Source organism: Crocodylus porosus, unplaced genomic scaffold (assembly GCF_001723895.1).
Source record: "Crocodylus porosus isolate Cpor-Errol unplaced genomic scaffold, CroPor_comp1, whole genome shotgun sequence".
NCBI classification, from domain to species: domain Eukaryota; kingdom Metazoa; phylum Chordata; order Crocodylia; family Crocodylidae; genus Crocodylus; species Crocodylus porosus.
The window spans coordinates 16338725-16361146 of record NW_017728928.1 but is presented as its reverse complement, the minus strand read 5'-3'; the positions used below and the strand labels follow the sequence as shown (position 1 = coordinate 16361146).

General features: G+C 39.2%; 2 protein-coding genes across 2 annotated transcripts in view; one reads left to right on the top strand and one right to left on the bottom strand.

The window, feature by feature from the left end:
* Positions 1-22422, bottom strand: part of TBCD (tubulin folding cofactor D) — a 226913-nt gene that overhangs the window by 145127 nt on the left and 59364 nt on the right. The gene's annotated exons all lie outside the window — the stretch shown is intronic.
* On the top strand, positions 9485-18141 carry ZNF750 (zinc finger protein 750). The gene is made up of 3 exons (XM_019542713.1): positions 9485-9788; positions 14471-16070; positions 16504-18141. Exons 2-3 carry the CDS (start codon positions 14668-14670, stop codon positions 17213-17215), a joined length of 2115 nt encoding a protein of 704 aa, XP_019398258.1. The 5' UTR covers positions 9485-9788; positions 14471-14667; the 3' UTR covers positions 17216-18141.

Sequence of the window (22422 nt, the reverse complement as noted above, 5' to 3'; positions counted from 1 at the left end):
GCGCATTTCAGCACCAGGGTGAGGGACCAACCACAGAGATGCTCTGGCAGCCACAGCATCTCCATGGAGGACCCAGTCCAGGACTGTGCCCTTCCCCGCTTTTTTAAACTTTGGGGGTTTTAGACCCCTGGATATCCAGGGGTCTAATTTTCTCCTTTCGTTCCCACATGTGCCTCTTGCCCCATCTCAAAGGAGTTTGAGACGGGGCAAGAGGCATGTGCGCGCTCATCTGGACGCATCCTATGCGTTTTATAGTCATGCTCAGTGTTGGTTGCATTTAATCAACTTCACAGTTCCTGAGTTCATGCTGCTTTTAGCAGTGGTTCAAAGATGAGCAATGTATCTAATGCAGTTTTTTCTTTATGCAAATATAAGATGTGGAGCTTTTTACCCCATGCTGATTGGGGGGAAAAAATCATCTTTTCTTCATGCAAATAGAGTACTTTAAATAAGCTCAGAGAATTTAATACAAATATGGAAACCATGCCATAAGTAAATATGAGATTATTATTTTTTTTTTATTTCAGAAGAAAGATGGCTGGCCCAAATATTAATTAAACTATATTATCAGATGTGGCCAGTGTACCACAGTATGTCAACAGAAATTAAAATTTTCTTAAAATATGTCACTCTTGGCCCCTGCTTTCCTTTGCTTCATTTATACAGTCTTATATAAAAGGACAGACACCTTGACACCAGCTGCTGAATCAAACCTGTTACCAATATCAACCGTCACTAGACTGCACTCTTCAGGTACGACATAGGAGGCTGCCACCTCATCAACAAGAATCCTAGTACCTCCCCCTACCTAAACAATAGCAAAAAAGATCCTTTTTTTATTTTCAAAAGCACCCAAAAGACTTTCATTAAGACCTAGGTTTCTAATGCTTGTTGGTTTTCAAAATTGGAACTTAGGGTAAATCACTTTGATACTAGTGAAAATTTTATAATAAAATTTCAAGTGATGCAAATCATCTTTAAAACCACACTTTTCAATAACTTAGAGAAACATTTGAGTACTTTCAGATGCGGCATTTCTATACTTCTTAAGAGAAGCAATAGTCCACAACTATCATTCAGGTGAACAAAGCATAGAATATTCCATCAAATCACCACACTGGTCTTTTCAGCACTCGAGCAGTATGCCCCAAGTTCTTGTCTGGAACAGGCTAAAAGCACGCAGTGCCATAGGCACAGCAAGTTACCAGAGCAGCAACACACGACCCTCAAAAGTAACAGGAGTCAAAAGGCCAGATGGGAGAGTCCCTTCTGTGAGGGAGCCTGCAGGACTCATAGAACCTTCTATCTTTGCAAGATGAAATCAAGAGTTTAAAGCTGCAGACAAAATCTTTCAGTAGAGGTAATCTTTTATTAGACCAACTAAATAGTTGCAAAGTTGTTATTTTTGCGACTTTTTTGCAACTATTTAGTTGGCCTAATAAAAGATATGGCCTCTACCCAGAGATTTTGTCTGCCTCTGTGCTTAGACCAACACAGCTACAGCCTACATTCCAGAGATAAAAGCTAGCACTTCCATTTTTAAAGCAAGGCATGGGGACTAAAGTAACAGCAGCATTCTTCCAACCCTTATACAAACTCCAGATGTTATTTTCTGTGTGTTAATCATCTGTGTGTATACCAATCATTTCCTGGTCCTCCTCTTATCCAAGTCTACCATGTTCCATACCCTGATGTTCCTTTGCACATCCTCTTTTTCTCTCTCTCAGGTAACTTGCAAACTGAAGCATTTATTTCATTTATCTATTCTCTTCCAACTTCTCTATCAGAAGCTAATTCCACTGCTTCCGCTATCATTCCTCATGACTTAGGACTAAGAAACTAAATTCAAGCAGGCAAGTGACCTCAACTGAACTTGTATTTAGCCTCTGAACTAGCTACGCATTAAATTACTCGTGTACCATATCAAAATGGCTGCTTTCCATATGAAAAGATGTACAAACATTTTAACTATTAGGAACAGCAAAGAAAGGAAGAAATGCAATTCACCCTATGCAACTAGGTAAGAGAGTACAAGTCTATAAGGGCACTTGACAACATACTGTTTTTCTTATTGGACTTCTGCTGAAGAAGCCAACAATCACGTTGCATGTTTAAACCGTTAAGTTGTTCTTTTCTTCTTCCCTTTTCCCTCAGCTTCACTCTCTACTCCCAGCAAAGCAGCAACTGCTTTTACCCCTATTCTATTATTTCATATACTTTTAAAATAAATTCATGCTTGATCACCAAAATGCTTAAGATACCTGTAAATCTAAAATAACTAGAAGCAAATAATGCTTTCAAGGTAATTTTAAACTAACTTGCCTGTAAAACCAGTCCCTAACTTAAAGCTACTCAGCAGATACAGCTGTGACAACTATGAGTATGAGTACATGTTTAATCTTACAACTGGCATGCTAAGAAAGGTTAGGCAGTTTCACTCTTTTATGTATGACACACCTTATTAACAAAAGGTTTTATACTCTGGAGTCATCAAGAGAAATTTTAATAATATCCTTTCACAAACAAACCAGAAATTCAAGTAAATTAGGATTCTCTTGTTGCTTTAGCATTTATCACTACCCATGTTAAAACAAATAAAAACAAACAAACAAATATACTGAAGCCTGAAAAAAAATCCCAAAACCAACAGCAAGACTAAATATAAAAGCATAAAGCAACTGTGTTTTCTTATTAAGTTTTATCACTTAAGCATTCTGTAAAGTAAAAAAATATTTTCATTTAAAAATGCAATAATTCCAAATGTCAACTGAAATTCTTCAACAAAGATTCATGGTATTAACAAATACTTAGTGATTTCTAGTTGTTTTGCTTGAAGGAGTAAATGCCTTCTTTGTAAAAAGAATTCAGCCACTCAGTTCCAGTTAAAGTAAATGGAAAGTGCACTGGTGACTGCTAAATTCATAGACATAGATTTCATAGACATAGACATTAGGGCTGGAAGGGACCTCAGAAGATCAGAGCCCAGCCCCCCGCCGGAAGGGCAGGAAGTCAGCTGGGGTCATAGGATCCCAGCAAGATAAGCATCCAATTTGCTCTTGAAGGTGTTCAATGTAGGTGCTTGAACCACCTCCGATGCCAAGCTGTTCCAGACCTTGGGGGCTCGGACAGTAAAGAAAGTCTTTCTTATGTCCAGCCTGAAACGGTCTTGTAGTAGTTTATGACTGTTTGACCTCGTCATTCCTTGGAGGGGAACAAACATTTCCCCAGATCCTGACGGTCACCCTGATAAACTTATAGGCGGCCATCAGATCACCCAAGCCTGAGCTTTTCCAGGCTAACGAGGCCCATGGCTCTCAGCCTGTCATCGTAAGGTCTGTTTTCCTGACCTCTGATCATGTGCATGGCTCTTCTCTGGACTCTCTCAAGCTTCTCCATGTCCTTTTTGAATTGTGGAGCCCAAAACTGGATGCAGTACTCCAGCTATAGCCTCACTGGGGGCGAGTACAAGGGAAGAATGACATCCCGGGATTTGCCTGAAAAGCATCTATGGATGCAAGCCAGGGTCTTGGTCACTTTACTAGCCACAGCATCACACTGAAGTCTCATGTTCATCTTCTGGTCAATGTTGACCCCCAAGTCTCTTTCTTCCGTAGTGCTAGCCAGTATAGCACTGCCGAGCCTATAAGGGTGCTGCAGGTTTTGCCTTCCAAGGTGGAGAACCTTGCATTTTTCAGTGTTAAACACCATCAGGTTTTCATCCACACATTTGCTGAGCCTATTCAGGTCAGCCTGGATCGCCCGCCTTTCTTCTGGTGTGGATGCTTTGCCCCAGAGTTTGGTGTCATCGGCAAACTTGGCCAGTCCGCTTCTGACTCCAATGTCCACATCATTAATGAAGATGTTGAACAATATGGGTCCAAGGACAGAGCCTTGGGGGACCCCACTGGTCAGAGGGCACCATGACGATTGACATCTGTTAATTACCACCCTCCGGGTCCGACCACGGAGCCAATTTCCCAGCCAGCGGATCGTGGTGGACCCAAGGCCACAATTGGCCAGTTTCGCCAACAGGTGATCATGGGATACCAGATCGAAGGCTTTTCTGAAGTCAAGATATATGATGTCAATCTCTTCTCCCTTGTCCAGGTGATAGGTTACCTGGTTGTAGAAGGAAATGAGATTGGTCAAGTAAGACCTACCTGCAACAAACCCATGCTGGCTATCCCTTAGGATGTTGGTATCAGCCAGTCCATTAAGGATGGCCTCTTTAATAAACTTTTCTGAGACCTTCCCTGGTCAATTTTTAATTCTTAACAACTTAAAGCAGATTATATTATACTTAATAAGAGCAATGCAGGTATTTCAGTACTTCAAAAAACATTTAGAGACAGATTAAACACTTTCTTCAACTAAATGCACATTAACAGCTTATTTATAGTACCCAAAATTTCATTAAAAAGCAGTTGACATATAAGTAAATAATAAGACTGGTTCCCTAAAGACTGATACTCCAGTAATGTTTAAAGCCTCCTGTTACAGAGAAATACAAAAATGATAAACTACTATTAGGCATAGTAGCACCTAATATGAAACAATTCTCATATGTACACCTTAAGTGTAATGATAAGCTTAACAGCATACAAGTGACAGGATATGTGCCAGAAGTGTAAAAAAAATGGAAACCAAAGCAAAGGGAAATAGATACATAGCATGAAAATATTTTTAAATAAACATACACTGAAATTTTTAAGAAGTAGAATTAAAATCCAAGTGCCAACCACAAATGCAAGCAGAGAATATTTTCTCTCTCTATTATGCAGTGAAGCAATGGAAATTATTATTATAATACCAGTCACAAACAGTCTCCAGTTCTGTTGTAACCTGCTTCTCAAGGTATTTTATTTCCCAAGTGAAAGGTTGGGAACCAGAATACGGATCATCATCTTCATTTCCAAGGCCAAAAGAATGGTATGAGTATAGTCATAATAGATAACTGAAAACATTACTTGCATTTTGATATTAAACTTGTGAATTTTTATGCATGTTCTCCATAACTAGGGGTCTACCCCCAACTCAAGTAGGCAGCTGGCCAATTTTGAGGGCAGACTGCAATGTTGACTGCTATTTTCGAGGGCTTATAGCGGCCAGCCCCCACATGCCTCTGATTGGCTGAGCGCTCCCTCCCCCCCCAATGACTGGTAGAGACAGCTGTCCATCATACAGCCCTGCCCCCTCACTGTCAATTGGCTGAAAGGGCTGTCCATCTTGTGGTCCCATCACTCGCCACTGACTGAAGAGGGGCAGTGCCACACAACAGGCAGCCCTCCCAACCAATCAGCGGCGAGAGGTGGGAACAGCAGCCATTTTGCCTGCTCACCTTTGGCAGCCTCCCTTCACCCTTCCCCCACGTGGGATGCACAGCAAGGACTGCTGGCTCCCACTGAAAAGCCAACATGCTATTTTTAATAAGTCTTCCTCCACAGATTTCATGGAGATGCCAGATTTCACGGTTTCCACAAAATCTGCACAAGTGCCATTTGGAAAGGTCCCTATCCATAACCTGCCCTGTGAATATGAACAAACAGCTCACAAAGACTGTACAGATAATCTACCCAGATGTCTCTCCAAAAACCAGGAATTAGAAATTGCGAGGTTCAATGTTTTGGGGCACAATAAGATTGGATTCCAATAAAATTCCACTATTCTGGGTTTGGTCTTAGGTAATGTAATTCAACCATGCTGATATGGACACTGAACCAGTGAATACTATTCTGCATCTCAAGAGTCTGCAGATACAAAAAACAGAGTCCTAGACATGAAGCTTTGAGCTAATAGGCTAAGATATTGAACTAAAACAGAGATTGATCCAATATTAAAATATAGCCAGTTTGATTGATTTTTTTTTAAAGTTGACAACCTTAGCAGAGGCAGAACCAAAAATTATTTAGAGTAGATTTGTTAGGTCCAGAACAAACTGAGTTGTGAAACTCCTCCTTAAACAATGCTATGAGGAAACTGGCAAAGCCAGCAATGACCATAGGGAGAGAACTGACCAAAGAGATGCAAGACATTGTTACCAAGGCGTTAGGATAGGGTTATAAAATGGAAGCAATCTAGAAAGGTGAAAAACATAATGTTCAACTCTTTGCTGTGTCAACTTCCTTAGATTTTTTTAATGAAGACAGCCCACATTTTCTTCACATAAAAACATAGGAAGGGAAAGTGATGTTTCTCAAACTAGTTACAAAGGGCTGAATTAAAAAACATAATCATTAGCTACCTAATCTTATGCACAGAGAAAACACCAGATATTGATTACTAGCTTTTACTAGGTCTTAGTATACAGGAGCTATCCTATGCCATCAGTTCTACTAGGGAATCTATCCCATGAGTTAGTATTTCAGGTTTTTATATCATTCAACCAAACCCAAAATGCCTCCATAGTTTGCTGAGCCCTTCTGCAGCTCTATTTCAGCCATAGCTGAATCAGCAAATCTGCTTAATAAGAGTCACTTCCAGAGCATGGCTACTATTTAATAAGCACCATATTATACCTAGACCCAGGCAGTGAGAGGAACTACTTTACTGCCTGTCTTAGACTCAGAGTCAAGAGACGAAAGTAAAATAAATCAACAGATCTTAAAATGAATTGCCCTTCTGTCTCAACTCAGTAAATGTCCTCTGTATTAACAACCCTTTCAAGAACTTCTGAAATATCCCAAGGACAATTTTATCTGATCCTAAACAAGGAAATCTATGACAGTTTCTCAAGAACCAAACAGGCACCTTTTAGTTAACAGAATGAAAGGGGGGGGGACATAAAATGGTGTCCTCCATAACCTGGAGAAGGGATAGAAGCAACAAACTAGAACGCACATTTTCAAGAAACAAAGTTAGGTACATTAGTCATGTCTGATTTCACTGTAACTATCGTAAAAGAATGGATTAGGAATATTACACAGTTGATAACCCAAAAGATTATCTTCCAGAACTACACAACCGAGGAGGAAGCTGGAAGAGTATAAATACCCTCTATGACCTTAAGAGAAAGGATAAGGAATATTGCATAGTTGGTAATCCAAAAGATTATTTTACAAAATTTTACACAACTGAGGAGGAAACTGGAGGAGTATAAATACCCTCTATGACCTTTAGGCTCAAGGAAGATCTCAACAGTAACAAGGCATTGGTTCTCTTTTACCAACTGATAAACTGCAATCAGGAAAATTTTGAAAACAAACACAAGCACACACTTTTCCTGACATAAGCTCTCCAAATAAGAAATCACTCTAATCGTCTCAGAGATGTCATGCAACTGCAAAAGGAAAAGGAGGTGGTGCATGCAAATGTGAATAGAAAAAGGAGACATCTACACATAAATACATCTATTAAGCTGCATATGCAGCCCTAAAAAGTGGTGAAATTCCCGACTTTAGAGACCAATCTTTTAAATAACCTTTTCTTGGGTCCTAATGTTTCACATCACATTGCTACCTCAAATAGGCTGGACTCTGTCCCTTTTCTAAGCAAAATAATCACACAAGGGATCATACCTTTATATACAGTATTAAATCATATTTTTGTGCTGTTTTATGTTACATACAAAATACTGTTAGTTGTTGCTCCTTATATGATTTGCTTATGTTGCGGTAGCACCCAAGGAGTCAATAAGAGTCAGCAACTGATTGTGTCAGATGTAGCAGCAAAAAGGAAGTCCATTCCTGAACAAAAGACATGACAGCCTAAAGTAAAATTAAATTCTCCCCTTTGTTTTTCATGTTGTTGCCTTTACTATTTTGAAACATAAGGAGCATATCCCCTATAGTCATAAGGCTTTCTGAATGCATTCTCTGTTATTCAGTAGCAAGAAAGAGAAGTCTACCTACACAGAAGAGTATAGAAAAACACTTAAACTTCTTTTAGATCAATACACTCAATATATTTTCTCCAAATATACATCATTTGATTCTGGCAAAAGATCACTTACTAACAGTATCAGAAATTGAACCCCTGTATTTATTCCCATTTAGTACAACAAATTCAGGTTTATTGCATGGATAACCCAAAATGATGCGCTGAGAAGTTTCAAATTTGCTTTGTGAAGGACTACTTGTAGGAATAAGAGTAGTCTGAAGTCTACTGTCATCCAGTTTTGTGCCTCTACTCAGAATCATGCAGTGAGAAGCTTCTACCACATCCTCCCTATACCCTGCCTGCTATAACTTTTTCCCTTACTTAGAGACTACGTGTACCTTTATTGCATATGGATCATTTCCAATTTAATCCATAGGAGATTTCAATTCAGATTGCTAGCTCACCTGGACTCAGAATTTAGACAACAAATGAAGGACCAACATTGTTGCTGCTGTAGAGGCACATTCCCAGAGTCCTGCCTGCATATGCTAGTGTTTAATATGGACTACAGACTAAGAAATAGCACATACAGAACTAATTTGTCTCCATATTCCTATTGTAGAGATCTGAAATAATATTCCTCTGTCAAGAGTGCTATCTGGACAACAGATCACAATACTCAAATTCATTCAGAAACCTACACTGTGGCTTTTGACACAACACATCCACTATTCTCACCCCAAAATAAACTCTCAAAAATCAACAACCATGATTCTAGGGTGGGAGGAGAGACTGACACAAAATATTAGTATCCAGTCTGAAACTACGTGGTTAAAATCAACATGTTTTAACATAATTCACATATGAAACCAAAATGCATAGAGAAAGCTCCTTCACTTTTCTTTTTACAAATAGATTCCACCCATGGCCAGCTCTTATTCTCCTAAACTTCAGTTCTGACTGAAAAACTTGTGTTTAATTGAGGAACTTATTTCAGAGAAAATAAGGAGTATAATAACATGTTTAAAAGGGGATAAAAGTCATACAAAAATCTGATTTCTTTATTTAATACTGCTGCAAAGAAAACTTTTAGATGTCTAGTTTAAATCTGGTGAATGCAGTAACAAATCTGTCATATTTATAAAATCTAACTAAAAGGAGATAACCAAGAGGAGGCAATCTGTTTGCTCAACAGTTGTCAGGCTGAACTGCAGAGGAGAGAAAGTGTGAATGCAATAATCAATTTCCTGCTGAGGTGACTCCTTTCCATTTACAGTATCCGTGCATTTGGCTGTTGATTATAGGCAAGCTTTGGCAGGTTCCTGTAGCAAGCAGGCTTGAAGTTAGTTCTGTCCCGCCTCAGCCAGAGTGGAGACTCATGAAGGACAAAAACAGATCTCAGTAAAAGTGAAGAAAGAAAAAATAAGCAAGCATGTTAAATAGCAAAGGCATTCAGGCAAGATTATGGATTTTATAAAATTAAACCCAAGTAAAATATTGTTGGATTTGTTGTAGTTTGCTCCACCTCACATGTAATTTCTCCTACTGTTTACAACCCACTTAAAGTCATTAGGATGCATCCCACTTAAAACTGATTTAAAACATCTTCCGCAAAACACATCTGTCACAATGTTCTACTACTCAGTAGCGCAGACATGACAGTGCGGGAACAGAGAAACTTGCCTGTTGGAGGGCATAAAAGTGACAAGAGTTTTGTCTGATAGCTCAGATGCTGCTGAATCAAAGTGGTGGATGCAAACAAATGAATCGTAGCTTCAGGCTGGAGTAATATCAGGTGCATCTCTACACCCTGAGGGCTCAACTCCTACACTTTTTTAAATCCCTCCCACTGAAACAGCCTCCTTCAGTTTCACTTAGAAATCAAGCAGAGAACAGGTACTTCTCTCTCAGCACTGACAGCTACAGCTTAGCCACAGGGATCACCTTCAACATTTCATCCATCTATTTAACTGGTAAGTACTTTTTTTTTTTAATAAAAGTAATTTAAGAATTATAGTAATGAAACTGACATCTAAAAAGTAATCAAATGTATTTGCTCATCAGTAGCACTTTTTTTTTTTTTTTTTACTAACTCCAATGTGTAGGGTAACTTCTTCTAGCAGGTGAACTTATCGTAGAGTTAAGGCTTCTGTCAGAAAGCTCCAACAAGACAAACTGATACTTTATGAGAAAGAGAATAAATATCTATCTTTCTCCCTCTTTCACCTGCCATCCCCACCCAGCTTCCCTCCTGAGACTAACTTTTCACATTATGTGTTAACTTTTCTGACAAAAATATGTTAAGCAGCTGTTCGAACCAGTTGTTAACATCTTACCTACATTATCATGTAAAACAGCACAAAAAACATGAGCATTAGATACACTGCACAAGTTATAGTTACTAAATAATACCCTGCTGACTTTCTCTCAAAATGTAACACTTGATTAATCTAAAAATGTATACAAAATAATAAATTAGGCAACTCTTGCATATTTTCTCCCTTTCAGCAGGTATGCTCAGTAAGGTATTAGAAACTGCAACTGTTTGTAATCAATCACTGATATAACTTAAAATGCATTGACTTTACATACAAAATGGAATAATCTTTATTTTAAATGTGCATCTCTGACTTATAGAAAGGTTAATGATATAAGATTGGCTTGTCTTTGATCCATTAACTTTTTAAAGTTGTTAGAAATGTCAATTAAATTTGTTTTCTATAAAGTTTGGTTACTAACTTGTACTACTTAGCTGAGTTATTTGTGCGACTGTGATTCTTTTTTCTCCACCCTCCACCCAATATCTCTTATCTCATTCTAACTCTCATCCTACCCTCTTGCCCATGTTTTCTACCAGTCTTTGAATAGTTTTGCTAAAAATTATTTTTAAGTTTAAAAGACCTGAAAGTTTAAGAGGGAGCGGTAGTTAATCACTGGAAAATCTTAACTGGAATAAAACTCACAAATCTTGTTCTTGCAACACACCTGTTAGGTGACAATGGCATGTCCTTGAGTTATGCAATAATGCCACATCACAATATTTTAATTATAGTGTGCCCTTCAAAATGTTCCACCCCAATAAGTACTCCTGCTCAGAGAAATCAACATCACCATAAGGAATACTGCAACGATAACAAAGCCTGCACAACACTAGCATAGTCTGTCATAGCAATGTCCTATAAAGAGAAATTATAATTATCACCCATGTTTGTAATAAAAGAAATTCTGAAACTGCCGCTTTAGTAGATGAGACTTAAAAAAAAAAAATCTAGATGACTCTGAACCTTAACTAACACATGCAAATTTACAGTATTCTTAATTTAAGGACTGGCTAACATACTACAAAAAGAAAGGGCTGGCAATAGTTTTGCATGTTTATAAATGAGACGAAGAAAACCTGTGGCCAACCGAAACTATGCACATTGAGGCTAAAGCGGGGGAGGGAAGTTATGCAAAAAAGACACAGCCTAATACAATACAGGGAGACAAAGGTAGACAAGCAGTACACAAACAGCTAAGAATGCTTCTGTTCTATTTAAGCAACAGTAACTGAATATCCTATTTTCAATTAAAACATTAGTACAGTTGGAAGCCAGGAAAGGGCATTGAGGATATTTATAAAATAAGTATAATTATGTGAATATTTAAAATCAAACAGTCAAAGTACAAATGAAATGAAGTGTAAAATACTTAAGTATTTAACATTATAACATTGTTATGGAAGATTATAATGATTTGCAGATAATATACCATCATATTATTCAAGATTTTAAAAGGAAGACTATTTTTTTCACTCATTAAAACATCAGAACCATTAGTGTTAACAGTTTAACTTTTACTTTCTCAGCAACAGTCATATATAGTCCAACCATAAAGAAATTAATGCTTCCTATATATGGTTTTTTTGGTTTTTCTAAGAGTTTGCAACTATTTTTTTAAACCATCTGTTATTCCTAGTGGTATTTGGGTGATCAAATAATTAAATTTTTATGTAAATACATATCTGTAGATACTGCTATGTTTTTCTTGGAGATTGGAACTGAAATTTTGTCTTCCTGGACTAGAAGCATGTTATTACTAGTATTTTCAACCAATGAGATGAAGGTCAGTTAGAACAACTTGGGGGGGCACACAACCAACAAAGAAGAAGAGATAGGATAAATGAGCTGGTAGATACTAGGTCAGAATTAAGAGAGGTAAAGATCAGGTAATGACCTGCTTATTCTTTGCCTATGACATAAGGACAGCTGCTTCAGTCTGCACTGCTGCATGCAGTTTTGATGAGTAAGAATAGCATTTAGGTAAAATAAAAACTTTAAAAAATCTTGTAAAACCTTTTTAGCCATCTTTCCTTAATAAACACAAAGCAAAGAAATTAATTGGCCATTCCTATTACACAAGTGCTTAGCTCTAAAAGTGCAAAAATCCATTTGTATGTTTAAAACATCATAGTTCAAAATATGATTTCAATTATTTCTTTTTAACAGCATGGAGTACCATAAACAAGAGGAAGATGCACACAGGCTCTTATACTATTAAGCAAAGAGACTCTGTAAAAAAATAAAGACAATTAGCACTATTTAATATTCAATAACAACTGAACACACTGAATAGCTTATTTTGACAACAGTCTCTCTTCCAACATAATCAGTGCCTGTACTTTCAAGAAAGCTCAAAGAAGAACAAGTACAAACTGACTTAACCAAGTCTATTACAAGCCCCCAACTTTAGTTATACATCATTAGTCAAAAATCAAATACAGTAAACTTATTACAGACAAAACAAGGGCAGGTCACACACCAGGATTATTATTATTTCCATTTTTATCTGATCAAGAGCAATGCTTGTGCATTTCATCATAATTCTAATGACCCGGTTTGTCTCAAAGTATATTTTTTGTTCAATGAATCATACTTCTAAGAGACTGCTACTGACCAAATTTTAACATGCTACTGTGTATTTTAAAAGTTATCAGATTTACTCTGTTGTCAAGTTAAGTTATGGCAGTATCCAGGTCTGAAGCATCAAAAAGAGCTTTGATTTTTTTTTTAGTAGAAAAACAAATAAACCATGCACCAGCAACAATATTTTTCCAGTTATTTAAACTGTTACAACTTTATTTCATAATGGATTACAACAAAATCAAACATTTTCATAGGCAAATCTACATGCAATTTTGTCAGTCTATTTTTGCATTCACTCAAGGTGCCTTTAAAATGACAATTCTGCTAAATTACTAAATACTTAAGTCACTATGATGTCATGAGCAAGCTTTACGTAATACAGCATTTTGCTAAAACTACTATACCTGTTCAAATAAGCAGCATTTTTCTAGCTTTGCCTTCAGTTTTCAATAAAATGTCTTGCATATAATTTTCTATTAAATAAAACATCTGATTTAAAAAAATGCAAAATATCTTTATACTTTGAATAAAATTTCACAACACATAATTAACAGTAATTCTTTACCTAAACCTACTAATTTTAATATTTCTAATTTAACTCTTGGTGTAAAAACTTTTAAAGAATATCAACCTGCACTAGTGACTCTTACAATTAATATTGCTGTAGTTTCGGGTAAGACAATAGTTACAGTACATGGTTTTGCAACAGTCATCATGTTGATAATGATGCTTAGTTTGTGATGAAATCATCAGTTTTTAGATCTCTGCCATAACACATCCTATAAAATCATGAGAACTTGACTCTGAGAGTTTCTCACGCCTTCAGAATAAGTGAACATAAAGGAACAAGCTGATACAAGCCCTCCTGACTTATCTGCTGTGCAAATCATCAGGCTGTATAAAGTATCCACTTTAGCTTTCAGAATGCAAGTGGATCATGGTTATCTGACACGTTTCTACCTGAATATAAGTGCGTGTGTTAACAGCGAGCACACAGCAGATAAGGTCAGCTATGCTGCTGAAGAACGTTAAACCCATTAATGATGCAAAGCATGCCATTGGCTACATATTTTAATATCCACTACTGTCAATTTAACAAGGAAGAAGAAAAAAAAGTGGGTGGTTTTATCCCTTGAGATATTGGCAGTTCTGACATTTCTATTCTGACTGGCCAGCTTTCAGACATTTGCTTAAACTTCTAGGAGACACTGTGCCAGGCAGGAGGGAGGACAGGTAAGTTTCTGGAAGAGCTAGGTCAGCTATCCAAGGTGCAACCAATCTCACTCCACCCTAATTATACTAAGCAGGAAATTCCCTGCTTTCTTTCTCCAACAGGCTTGACAAGCTTGTCTCTTCTCCAACTGCCAGGACCTGCCACCTCACCTCTTCCCTATCCCCTCTCCCAGCAGTTTCACCCTATTTCTATACTCTTTTGTTGTTCCCATTTGCCTTCTGAATAAATGCATCCTCAGATTTCTTTAGTTCCTTTGAAGTTACCAAGAACTGCAGAACTCAGCAATTCTGATTTTCTCTAGAAGCACCTAAACATAAATATGGGTATCTAAAATTTGGCACCTAGTTTTAAGAACTTTGGCCTACAGATCCTAATTGATATATGAAATATGCTATACAAATGTCTAGGGAAGAAAAACCTCAGAGATGCATCTGAAGGAATGTTTTGCTTTTGGAGGAGGGCTTTTTAATTTAACTCCTATGTGCCAGCATAGCTAACATCGTTTTTTTTGTTACAGTTCCTGTACAACCAGTTGTGGGATTGGTTCTTTCCTCCCAGCCCTGACACCTGCTAGTAAAGGAGCTGGCTTCAAATCAAATATCCCCTTCTATCCTGGGGAAGTGATTCTTAGAACCTGAAAAACTGGAAGTTGAGGAAATAAACCACAAGAAAATTATTTTATAAAGAAGTATTAAGTATCACTAAAGCAGAAAAATGAGCCTCCTCAAAGAGCGTAAACCAAAGAAGCCCCATTATATCCCAAGACCTCCAGGAAAGCCATTTAAATATAAGTGTTTTCAATGTCCCTTTACTTGCAATGAGAAATCGCACCTTTTCAACCATATGAAGTATGGTCTTTGCAAAAACTCAATTACTTTAGTGTCAGAGCAGGACCGAGTTATCAAGTGTCCAAAGTCCAGTTCCTTAGAGCCAAAGCAGATTAATCACTTAGAACCTTCAGCTAAACCGACTTCTTCTAAATCTACAGCAAATGGACTGACAAATCTTGATACTAAGCCTCAATATGCTTTGGCAAAAGATGATGCAAAGGAAAATGCTGAACTACAAAACCAGGCAATAAGCAAGTTGGCTCAAGGACAAAAACCTATCATTCAAAAGGAACTGACTCCTACCAATACAACCACAGAAAGTGCAATCAACATTCAGCCTGTTTTGGACACCACTATAAGGCCCTCAGCATTTGTTCCTGTAGGAGAGCACAGAGAAAGCAAGGGCCCAGAAACTGATGAACTTTCTGAAATTATATCCCTGTCTAATGCAAACAAAAGTTCACCGTTTCATGCAAAGTCTGCATTTCATGCTCCAAACCACCCATGGAAAACAGGTTCCACTTTTATCTCACCAGAGTTTCCACATAAAGTTCCTCCCACAAAAGGTTTTGGTTCAATTCCACCTTATATGCAACCAATGATTCCAGAATATCCATCTCATTTTTATGACCACAGACTGGCTATCTATGCACCTTACTTGCTCCCAGGTAATTCAGAGTGCGAAAACTCTGCTCTGTCTGTCTATAGCTCACAAGATCAAAGACATTTCCTCCCCCATCCTGGGCCACTCCCAAAACCAACATATGAGCACTACAGATTACTCCAGTATCATTCCAGTCCTCCAATACCATATGGATTTTGTCGACCAACAGATCCTCCCTTTTACAGATTTCCACCTGTCGCTGGTATTAGCAGAGATCAAACTTCTCACTTGATGGACGAAACGGCCTTGCTCTACCCAGGTTCTTTAAGTCCATCTCAACAATACCCATTAAGCTCACATAAAAAGCAAACTGATTATGACAAAGAAATTCCATTGCTGCTTGCCAAAAATCATTCGAAAGATGATCAAAATGAAAGGGACAATGCTAAAATGAGCCCCCTCGCTGGAAGTGCAGCAACAGGCTCACCAGGTAGACCCAGCCCTACTAACTTCACTCAGACAGGCCTTTTTGACCTTTCTAACAAATCTTCCACAACAACTGGCAAATATGACCAACATGAAGAAAGTTTCACAGCCTTCAGACCTGTGAGGAAAAGCACAGATCAGTCAACTCTCCTTCAAAATGTGCAGACCCAGCAAGACAGGGAAGATTCACCTACCAGGTAAAAAAAAAAATGCACACCTATCCAGAATTTTTTTTCATGTTCACTAGGGGAAAGCAAAGACAAATTCCTTGATGTTTTACCTATTGATAAAGTGTTATATCAATACTTTATGTTTAAGAAAATTATTATTCTGTACTAAACATCTATGTAAGCCTAGTACAAACTAGAACATTTCTATGGTGGTAACTGATGCAAGACTTGCCCATACTACTTAAAAACATAATTTTTTTCAATCACTTTTTGTATTCCCCTATATTCAAGAGAACTATGCAGAGCAATACAAACTCTATTATTAATTACACTGAATTACCAAGTTAAAGTGGGACCAAAAAGTTATCAAACTGCTAGCCAAACTTTCTTTTCCTAGCTATCAATGCTATCAGAAAATAAAAACTAATCAATTAAGGGTTGTTTTCTTCATTTCTTTCAGCATTGATGTCACTGATGAAGATTCACATATTCAGACTGAAAATCACGCTAACAGTGAGGAACACTTGTCCAACAGGGAGGACGACACAGGAATAGCACCACTTAATCTTTCAAAGAGGCCTGACACAAATGCAGGAACTGTTCATGAACACACATACAAAACAGAAACTCAGAGCTTCCTGGAATTGCAGGATATGCCTCTAAATCTCTCAGTGAAAGATTCCTGTAACATATTCAGCCTGAAAGCTTCATTCCAGAGTCCATCACATGATGCTAGGGCTGCCACCACTCCAAACACTGAAAATGAAAATTCTGGAGCAGAAGTATGTAAACCAAAAAATCATGCCAGTAACACTGTTTGTGACAAACCTTTCACAGTACACAGTAGTGAAGCCCAAGATTTGAAAGTAATTGATAACTGTGATGAGCAGAAGCAAACAGCAGCTGTTGCACTTTGTCAACTAGCTGCATATAGCCCTAGTAAAGCAAGAAGAAACAATGAAGAGCAAATTTCTCAGGACTGTAGCACTCCATGTACAGAACCAGCCCTCAGTTCAACAGATCTTCAGAACGATCATTGCAACCACAAAGCAAAAGGGCAAAAAAGGACAAGTCAAAAGGAAACAGCAAAATCACTGCAAGGGACAAAAAGAGTAAGACCCAATGACTGCAGCAGAATATTTACTCTAAGAAAGAGAACACGAGTATCATAATATTTAACTTTCAAATATATATCCTATTATATGGCAGAAAAGCTGTTAATCAGTTTATCAACAGCAATGCAAAATTTCACATACCAACTTTTTATGGATTGGTCCCTATGAAGCAATGTTCCACTATGTAAATAGACGATATTCATAATTTTGTACTGATGTTTTTAAGTAACTGAAACCCTGCGTGTAAACTCAGATTTTGGTGAGTGAACTATTTCTTTCACAGCTAAAGTCAAGGTACATAAGGTAATTTTTTTTGGCATGACCATACGATAAAATGATCTTTACACCTGCTTCTAAAACTTACAAGATTTGAAGTTTGCAAAACAACATCTAAGACATTCTGTCACTCCATTTTGGAGAATTAATTTCATTATTCATTCATTTTGCCATTTTTTCTGTTCTGAGCAGTTCTCTTTTCTTTCACTGTACAGTAGATTTAAGTCAGCTTAAAATGAATTCTGATATTCAATCTTAAATTAAAGACTGTTTTGAACGTGAATACAGTTCTCAAGAACAACCAAGGCAAGATTATCAATATTTTATTACACAGAGGCTTACGTGACTTCAAGCCTTATGTACACACTTATTTCAGTTTCTCTTAACTTGGTTTAATTTAAAGCACTCAAACTCAAAACAAGAGTAGTCACAGAGGAGTTTGCACAACTTAAATTAAACCAATTTAAGCTAACATATTAAATTAAACCAGTATAACTCTGAATGTAGATAAGCCTTAATTGTAGAAATTAGGCAGTTTATAAAGAAATGAGGTAAGATTTTGTGCTTTTGCATATTTCTTAAGCTATTTACTTTTTCTCTAATTCTGTATAAAGACTTCTAATTTTTCAAATAAAGCTATGCACTGTACTTAAAATATAAAGTTAGTCATTAATGAGTAAGGTACAAATAAATTCTCTACGTTGTTATTGTTTGTAATGCATGTTTTAAAAAAACACTAGCAAAGTAAACATAAATTACTAGTTCAAACACAAAGTGATGAGTAAAATTTGGTCTAGATTATCAGCTGCCTATTTTAAAAGTTCTTGCACAAGAAAACTACTCATGAATGAATCTATATATTTTACATCTAAGACACTTCTCAAAATATCCCACAAAGCTGTTATCCAAGAATGCTTTATCAAAAAGCTTATTGGAAGAACCCATATATTACTTATGATTCATCAACAACCTTGTTTGAACTTGTAAACCAGCAGCTATTGTCAACAAGACATTTCTATTATTATTATTATTGTTATTATTATTAACACAAGTTTCAGGAAAAGCAAAGCATGACCAAATATTATCCATTCGGAATAATACTCGTACCTTTCACCTCACCATGTTAGGAGGGTTCTTGTCTACCCAAAAAACCCAAAGAGCCACTATATGCATTTAAAGAAGCATAGATGCTTTACAGTACAAAATGATGCAATTCTGGGGACTTCATCTAATTTCTAGTAACACGGTATTTTGGGATCAAAGGGATTCAATGAACCAGAATTCTACTAAGCGTAACGTTAATAGAAGATTCAACAAATTCTTTTTAAATGTCTAGTTTGTTTCTAACAAAAGAACAATACTAAAACTTAGATTCTTCTATGAGAAAAAGTTTCTTCTAGATTTTCAATAATAGAAAAATCAATATGCTGAACACAGGAAACACAACAGCAGAAAGGTCTAACAGAGACCTATTCGGGATATTTCAGACATGCATTATGTACCAAATTGTGTAATTAATATTACTATTATTATTTAGATTTATATCCCATCATATCCAAAAAAGCACAAACAACCCACAGATAAAGAAAAGACACTACATCTCTCAAACAGCTCAAAAGTAGAAAACTCCATCATATCCCTTCACTCTAACTTCCCTGCCTATTGCCCATAAAAGCAAACCCTCTGACCAATAGGTCATGCTTCCCAACCCTTGCCAACCCCCACTTACATCTAGGTACAAGAGACCTCTTCCCACTCCCTCTCCAACACATTCTCACCCACTCTCACTCCCCTGTCTCGTTCCAGGGAAATTCCTTCCCCAAAGTCCCTCCCATGCCATCCCCACTACAGAGGGTCTTTGGCTGTCCCAAAGAACACCCAACTCTTCCCCAAAAGGTATCCCCAAGTGGCACCCAAGGTGGTGGCAGCTCATGAAGACCTGCCAGCTCTGCAGACTGCCCACTTCTTTTCTCATTCTTTAGGTGGCCAAGAAAGTGCCTCAGGTGGGTCCCCAGAAGGGGTGATATGATACCCACACACAGGAAGAAACTCTTCCTGACCTTACTGTATGCTTAGCCCAATGCCTTCAAGCACGAAGATTAATTACAAGAATTACTTTAACAAAGACAGTGACTTTGTAGTCACTACAGTCCATTCCTTTTTCTTAAGCAGCATTAAGGTATTTGCCTCGGTATCAGTGGCGTTCCATCGAGCAGTTCTATACCAATACTTTTTAAAGAATTCCACATAATAGTTTTCTTAGAATTACAGGGTAGGAAGGGACTTGCAGAGCCACACTGTCCAGCTCCCTAAACAAATGCACAATGTGCTATACCTACATAATACAGACATGCTTATCCAGCTTCTTCATGAAAACCTTCACTAATGGATAGTCCATAACTTCCGGGGCAGCTTGTGCTACTGCCTTTTTGATTTCACAGTATTTTTTCTTAAATTTAATCTAAATCTGAGTTTCTGCAATTTAAGCCTAATCTTGTCTTTCCTTTTCTTTTCTTTATGGCAGCCTTTCAAATACTTGAAAATTATTATCGTGTCCCCCTAAGCCAAGCCAAGCCAAGCCAAACATACCTAGTTTTCTCAGTCGTTCCTTAAGCAGGTTGCATTCACAGAATCATAGAAAATGAGGGTTAGAAGGGACCTCAGGGGGCCATCTAGTTCAGGGGCAGGTAATTATTTCAGTTGGAGGGCTACTTAATTAGTTTTGGTGAGGTGTCAAGGGCACAAGGGTAGCCCCACCCCTTGACAGGTGCCCCACCCCGGTCACCATCTTGGTACTGTTAGTCCCGTCCGCTAACCCCTGACCTTTGCCACTATAACTCCCTCCACTTGCCCAGAAGTACGCTTTGGGAAAAGGTATTTGCCATCTTGGAACTGAAAAAAACCCCAAATTATATACTAAAAATTAAACATCCACACTAACATATAGTGGTGTGGCGGGGTGGGGGGCATGGGTGGGTTGATATGGAGTTTGTGCAGGGCTGTGGATGTGTGTGTGTATGTGTATGTGGGGTATAGGGAAGAATGTGGGGATGTGTGTGGATATGGGTGGGTGGGTATGGGGGCTTGTGGGGGGGTGCATCAGTGCCCCAGAGGCACTCAGGTGTGGTGGGGAAGGGGGTGTGGATGGTGTGGGTGGGTACAGTGTTCGTGGGGTGTGTGATTCCATGTGGGGAGGGTGTGGCTGTGGGATTTGTGGAGGAGCATTTGAGGGTATGGCGGGATGGGTATATGCAGAGGGCTACCATGCACCTCTGAGCCACCCAGCACCCACCTCGCCACAGCCCAGAGCCCATGCATCCTGCTACACCTCCCCACCACCACCAACAGCACAGAGCCCTTCCCCGCACCTGCTCCGGACTCCAGCAGAAGCAGATCAGCCAGATGTGCGCACATCCCCAATCTAGCCCACCCTGTGCCTGCTCCACACCACCCCACTGTGGTGCATCCTGCATCCAGTGGAACTGGGATAGCTCCACAGCTAGACTTTCTAGGTAGCCCAGGCTGTGATAGCTGCTGGCCCCAGCCCTGCAGTACTGGCGGGGACCTGCACACAGCCCCGACCCACCCCGTGCCTGCTGCGGACTCGCCTGCTCACAGTGAACAGCAGCAGCAGCAGCAGCAGCAGCAGCAGCAAGGCTAGCAGGGCAGAAATGTGCTCAGCATGGGGAAAAAGTGTCCCCTCCCCCCTCACCACTACCCAGTGCTTCCTGCAGCAGCCGCCAGAAGCCCATGCTGAGCTGCCCTGCATCTCCACCACTGTCACCACCACTTCGGGCTGCCCAGCAGGACAGCGGGGGCAGTGCAGAAGAAACACAGGGCAGCCCAGCGCCAGCTCTGGGGGACTGCTGCAGGAAGCAACGGGTAGCAGCAAGGGTGAGGGGCCACTTCTTAACCTGCCCAGCACACTTCTTCCCCATCAACACTACTGCTGCTGCAGCTCTTCAGTGTGAGCAGGCGAGTCCACCGCAGGCCCAGAATGCATACGGGCTGCGTGAGGGTCCTCGGCAGTATCTCAGGGCTGAGACCAATGGCAGCCAGAAGGAGCTGCCATGTCCTGGGCTGCCTAGAAAGGCAGTCCAGCTATGGAGCTGCCCCAGCTCCACTGCATGCCCAGGGGGTGGCAGGACACTTCAGCAGGACCAAAGGACCTGCCACAAGCCAGACAAAGCCCCTCTGTGGGCAAGACCCAGCCCACAGACTGTATTTTGCACACACACCCCCCGATCTAGTCCAACCCCCTGCTCAAAGCAGGACCATCCCCAACTATATCACCCCAGTTAAGGCTCTGTCTACCTTGATCATAAAGATTTCCAAGGATAGAGATTCCACAACCTCTCTGGGTAGCCTGTTCCAGTGCTTTACTGCACCCCTAGTAAATATCCAGCTTTTCTAAATGGTCCCTACCCTGTTCTTTTGCCACTGTTGGCTGCTCAGCTCTTCCCCAAACTGTGCCACCAGGTGCAGTAGTCTGGGAGCTGACCTTGCCTGTGAAGACTGAGGTAGAAAAGGCATTGAGCATTTCAGCCTTTTCTACATCCTCTGTCACTAGGTTGCCTCCCCCATTCAGTAAGGGAGCCACACTTTCCCCAATTTTCTTTTTGTTGCTGACATATTTGTAGAAACCCTTCTTGTTACCCTTCACATCCCTTGCTAGCTGCAATTCCAGTTGCACTTTGCCCTTTCTCATTTCACCCCTGCATTCTCAAGCAATACTCTTATATTCCTCCCTAGTCTTGTGTCTGAGTTTCCACTTAGAAGCTTCCTTTTTGTCTTTTAACTCATTAAAGAGTTCCCTGCTAAGCCAAGCTGGTCTTCTGCCATACTTGCTAGTCTTCCTGTGAATCAGGATGGTTTATTTCTGCACCCTCAGTAAGTTTTCTTTAACCCTCTCTCCTGGACTCCTTTCATAGATTCATAAATGTAGGGTCAGAAGGGACCTTGCAGATCTTCTACTCTGACCCCCTGCC